At 39.3% G+C, this 6000-nt stretch overlaps 1 protein-coding gene across 1 annotated transcript in view; it reads left to right on the forward strand.

The window, feature by feature from the left end:
* Positions 1-5604, forward strand: part of alx4a (ALX homeobox 4a) — a 52602-nt gene extending 46998 nt beyond the window's left edge. The window contains exon 4 of the mRNA XM_080191529.1: positions 3786-5604. Coding sequence (XP_080047655.1) covers positions 3786-4109 — 324 coding nt within the window. The 3' untranslated portion in view covers positions 4110-5604. The remainder of the gene's footprint in view (positions 1-3785) is intronic.
* Positions 5605-6000: the final 396 nt, after the last annotated feature.

Consider the following 6000-nt stretch of genomic DNA (forward strand, 5'->3'; position numbering starts at 1 on the left):
AACACGGTTAAAGCTGCCTCAGGGTCTAGCCACTGGCCCGGAAAAAAATAAACTCTCAGCTTTTTTACTGTCAAACTAAATTTCTTACTAAACAAGACGCTGTTATCTGTCTGATTTACCGCAATTCCACCGAGTCAAGAGCCGCATCACCCAACTGAATAATTTCACCTGAATTCTCATCCTTCGAAGTGTAAAAGCTAAATTGGTGTTTGCTACTTGTGACCAAATAAAATAGCCAGAATATTCCAATTACCAGTGAAATTTCAATCACACTGCTGCAGTTTGAGACTCCTCCACATAACAATTTTGATTTTATAGTTACCAAATTTGTTTTCAAAAGGGAGGTCCAATTTAAATTTTAAACTATGAACACACTTGCGCGAGTTATTGCATTAACAGGGGCATAAATGAAACGCACCGGACTGTAACATTTCAATTCATTCTTAACAAGGGCTGGGGAACCAAGGGAGTTATTATACATATCAGCTATCATTCCATAGAACAGTGCAACAATCTTTTTATTAGTGTCACAAGTAGGCTTACATTAACACTGCAATGAAGTTGCTGTGAAAATCCTCTAATCGACACACTCCAGTCGGGGACACAGAAAATTTAGCATGGCTAATTCACTTAATCTGAATCTCATTAGGACTTTCGGAAGTTTGTTGTGTCGAAATCCAACATTTTTATATCCCACAACCTTCCTTCCCCATTTTTGAAATGCTGCTCCTTTTTAGCCGAGGGTAAACGCCACTTTCTCCAGTCCCTGCTTTGCAGCTAGGCTGTACAACACTTCTAGTATTTTTCTGATTAAGGCTAGTTGGTACAGTGCTTTATAACAATACCTTTGAATTCTTGGAGCATTTCTTGATTCCAGTCCAAATTGTGGGGACGAAACTTCCTCTTCCAGTTTCTATATAAAGCACACACTCGGACACAACGGGGCAGCGACTGTCACTACATTTCACAGAACATTATTTAAAACAGGGTGTTACACTTACAGGTCCTATATTACAGCTTTAGTTTACGAACATCACATGGTCAGAGTGAAAAGATTTCATTCAGCTTCACATTACCGACCGCAAGTATGAAATGCATTCCATCCACTACATGCAAGTCCCCCCACTCCCAACGCCCTGTTCCTTCCGTGCCCGTTGGGGCACCGCAGGGGCTGGGGGGTATTATCGACCCTAATAATCGCATTATAATTTGATGTTTTTAAAAAGTTTTCTTTGTACTTTGATTTTTTCGGACTGGTCTCCCTCCTTTTGGGAAGCTGCCCCTTTTACTTTGTCCTGATTTAACTTGAGTTTGTTTATTTGGTTTGGCCTAAAAGAGGCCAACGCCCTGTTACTTCATTGTGCTTAATACAAAACTTCACGCTTTTTAACTTGGCTCATTAAAAAAGTAATAGATATGTACACAAAATGGACCACACAAAGAGTCACTGTAACACCTTAAGACAATGTTCTTCACAATGCACCAACAATAACTCTCAAACGTGATGCAGAGATCCTAAATCATTCACATGCAATATATCTAATAAGCAATTTCTTATTCAAGGGATGTGGGTCTCACTGGTGAGGCCAACATTTATTGCCCATCAATAATTGCCCTTAAGAAGGGGGATGAGTCATCTTTTGAATCGTGTCCTGATGGCACCCCCATGGTGCTATAAGGGGGAAAGCACTGGGATTTTAACTCCAGTGATGATGAAACAATGGTAGTATATCCAAAGTGAGGATAGTGTGTAGCTTGGGAGAGGAATTTGGAATTGGTGGTGTTCCCATGTCTCTGTTGCCCTTGCTACGGAAGTTGTAGGCCTGGGAAATGCTGCCAAAGAGGTAGTAGCAATTTCTGCAGTGCATCTTGTGGACATGCTGCATGGTTGATGGAGGAATTGAATGTTTAAGTTAGTGAATCGGATACTAATCAAGTCAGCTGCTTGGTCTCAATATGTTGTTCAGTTTTTTTGAGTTTGATTGGATTTGAAATGATCCAAGCAATTGGGGAATACCACATTCCTGACTTGTGCCTTGTATGTGGTAAAACATATTTGAGTCAGCAAGTGGGTCAGTGATTGCAGAATATCCAGCCTACCACATATCTTTGTGATCACTGAGTATGTGTCTGGTCCAGTTTTTTTTCTTTCAAAAATATACCTTATTCACAAAATTTCAATTAAACCACTGCAAATCTACATAGCTAAAATTTGCAAACAGTGCAGAAAAAGTCATTTTCACAGTCCTATACAAAATTAGTCATTTCATTTCAAAACTTAAAACTATATATATGTCTCATATTTTGCACACATATCTGTGTGCTGTTATTTCTCAGATTGGCACACAGTTACGCAGGCCGAGGGTATTCTGCAGTTCCCGGGCCCTCGGTCTGCCTCCATTAAAAGGCCTTATAGTGTGGTCTTGTGTCTGGTCCAGTTAAGTTTCTGATCAGTGGCCACCCCCAGAATGTTGATGGTGGTAACATCATTGAATGTCCAGGATAAATATTTCGACTTTCTCTTGTTGGTAATAGTTACTGCCTGGCACTTAGGTGGCATGAATGCTATTTGCTTCTTATCAGCATAAACCTGAAAGTTGTCCAGGGTTTTCTGCATGTGGGGATTGAGGATAGAATAGCAATTGGTCAATTAGATTCCTCCTGTTTTTTGTGGGCAGGATATACTGGGTACATACTAATATAGCTGCACTGGAATGGCTTGGGTGGCGATGCATATAGTTTTGGAGCACAAGTTTGCAGCACTACAAGGGGCTTAGAAGTTATTGTGACCTATATCCTTTGCTGTACCCAATGTTGTCTTGATTTTTACCTGGAACTAATAAAATTGGCTGAAAACTGACGTCTGTGATTGTGAGGCTGTTAGGTGTAGTTAACAGGTCATAGTGGAATTACAATTCTCTGCCACTGCCAATGACCCACAGTGACTCACACATGCCCACTTTGTTGTTGCTAGATCCGTGCTGAGTTCAGCCCATCTAGCACAATAGCCCCACACAAATTTCCACAAGGTGGAGTGGTCACCCCTACCATTATACTCATGGGCTGATTCATCTACAACAGGTAGATTGGTGAGGACAAGGTGAAGTAATTTTTCCCTGTTGCTGGTTCTCTCACTGCCTGCTGAAGGCCCACTCAATTCCCTTCAGGACTTCACCAGCTCATTCAGCAGTGTCACTGAGCCATTCTTTAGTGATGGATTTTGGGGTGGCACAGTGGTTAGCAGTGCTGCCTCACAGCACCAGGGACCTGGGTTTGACTCCCGGCTTGGGTCACTGTCTGTGTGGAGTTTGCATGTTCTTCCTGCATCAGCGTGGGCTCCTCTGGGTGCTCTGGTTTCCTCCCACATTCCAAAGATGTGCAGGTTAGGTGAACTGGCCATGCTAAATTGCCCCTTAGTGTCAGGGGACTGGCTAGGGTAAATGCATGGGGTTGTGGGGATAGGGGCTGGTAGGATTGTGGTCAGGGCAGACTCAATGGGCCAAATGGTCTCCTTCTGCACTGCACTGTGATTTGTAGGTTCCTCAGTCAAAGTACATTGTACTTCAAGATTATTAATGGTTAAATTTTGAATTTGCATGCAGTCTTACAGTAACATTGGAAGTGTTCCTTTGTGATGGACATGCTACACATTGACTATGATTCTTTACTAACAAAATATTGGATAATTGGTCAAATATATTAAAATAGAGCACTTAAAATTAACAGGAAAAGTGAGAAAATAAAATGCACAGGTGATTAACGTGCTCTGTTCATTTTTCCTCCAGATACAAAACCCATCTTGGATTGGCAACAATGGTGCATCCTCTCCAGTGCCAGCTTGTGTTGTGCCCTGTGAAACGGTAACATCCTGCATGTCTCCACACACACATGCGCATGCACCAGGCGGGGTGTCTGACTTCCTGGGTGTTTCTGCCCCTGGCAGCCATGTGGGACAGACACATATGGGTGGTCTCTTTGGCACCACTGGGCTAGGAGCTGCCATCAACGCATTTGACATCAGTAATGAACCAGATCGAAAATCATCCAGCATTGCAGCCTTAAGAATGAAAGCCAAAGAGCACAGCGCTGCCATATCTTGGGCCACATGACTGATATAACAATAAATATTCAAACACTGAAAATAATACATTACATAATGCTGGACTAAGGACATAACGAAACATGGAGATTTATAAGCAGCACTTTTTCTATTATAGGTTGGTAGGATTAGAAATGGTTTACTTCATCATCAAAATATTTATATTATCCCCCTTGAAAAATAATCAAAATCAAAATTTGAAATTGATATCCTACTTGGATTTGAGGCAAGCTTGTAAAAGTCCAAGTTAAAAAGGCAAGTCTTTTCTTCAGGCCAAATCTGTAATTAGGAGTTAACCAACTCCAGGAAATTGCACAGGTTCTCTGTATAAAACTGCGAATAAGTGGTCGTCACTGGCTGTGAAGTTTAAAGCAAGTGGGGGAAATAAATCTTATTTCATAGAAAAACTTGTAAGTTAACTTATACAACTCTCCCACAATAGATGAACGAGATGTTGCTCTGACATGATCTTAAATGACAAAAAATAAACTCATCAGTACCAACCAGTTGGGATGCAAAAGAAAACCTCAAAAATTTATCCCAAAAAGGTTTCTTATTCCAATCAGACAGGAAATGTCTTGGGGTCATCTTGCAACTTCATGTATCAATTAATTTTCATCAATAAATGAAGGTTTTTATATAGATTATAACAATTTTTGCTGTGTTTCTGCCAATTTTTTTGGGTTTAAATGGTATTGGCAACAGGATCTGGTCAATGTCTCATAATGCTTGTGATATGTAGTCTCATCGGTTTCCCTGCCCTTCTGCAACCGTGGATCTGGAGATTCATTTTCTTTTAACACAATATTTTAAAGTGGATATCAAGTTCAAATCAATTATTAAGTAGTTAATCCTTCAAAAAATATTTACTTGACCTTAAGCATTAAAACCTGTGTCTAGTCCTGGGCATTGACCTATAGGAGCAACAGTAGTTTAAGATCTTGCAAAGTTTACACAATTAAAAAAAAGACAAAACGTCTTACAAATAAACAAAAAAAAATTGTGTAATATGCTAAATATACCAAAAGTGAAATGTTATACCGTTTTTAAATGTCATTTTCTTTTGCAACGATCACGCCCATTGCTATTACTTATACTACTGAAGTAGGACGGTTGAAGTTCAGAGTAATATATCTGTTTGGGTGTGTTGTGTACTTCTGCTGAGAGGAAATCTCGAATATTACTGTATTGATTTGTTGTAAGATATTTTAACCTTGTAAACTCCTTTAGCTTTAATTGCCTTGTTTTAAATATAATTGTAGGAAAGGGTGCAATTAGGTTACATTCAATAAAAAAAATGTTACTGCATCCAAAGTAGTGTTTATCATTACTGTGAGAATTTAACAAACTTAATTTAGCCTGTGTTGTACTGTTTTATGAGTAAGTTATTGCACTTGGAACAATGTTTTGCAAATATGTAATTTCTTAGGAGACTGTAACAGTGGGTCAGAATGGCGTGTATTGTTTTGACAGATATAACTAATAATCCAATAAAGAATCTGTCTTTTTCCTACTGAAGAAAAAAACTATTTTCTTTGCAAGGAATGGTGATGAAATGTGATCTTGATAGGCTCTGAATTCTCTCATTAATTGGAGAGGACAAAAATACCAACACTGCCCTTCTGAACTGCTGACAGAGTACAGAAAGGATTACAGAATTTATATTAACAACAGGTGTCAGAAGATGTACTTGTAACCCGAAATGTAGTCACTTATAAAAACAAGCCATCCCTAAAAAAAGTTAAACATAGTACCTGCATACCAAGATTCCTCCTACATAGTTCACTGTTACAAACATTTGAAAATGTTCTTTGTTGCTGTACACTTTAACAATCATCAGTTTAAAAGTTGCAGCCTCATTCAAATTTGTCAACAATGCTGCAATCTGCGTTGCGTATAAA

The sequence above is a fragment of the Carcharhinus amblyrhynchos genome, chromosome 6 (assembly GCF_965287045.1).
Source record: "Carcharhinus amblyrhynchos chromosome 6, sCarAmb.v2.hapA, whole genome shotgun sequence".
NCBI lineage: Eukaryota > Metazoa > Chordata > Chondrichthyes > Carcharhiniformes > Carcharhinidae > Carcharhinus > Carcharhinus amblyrhynchos.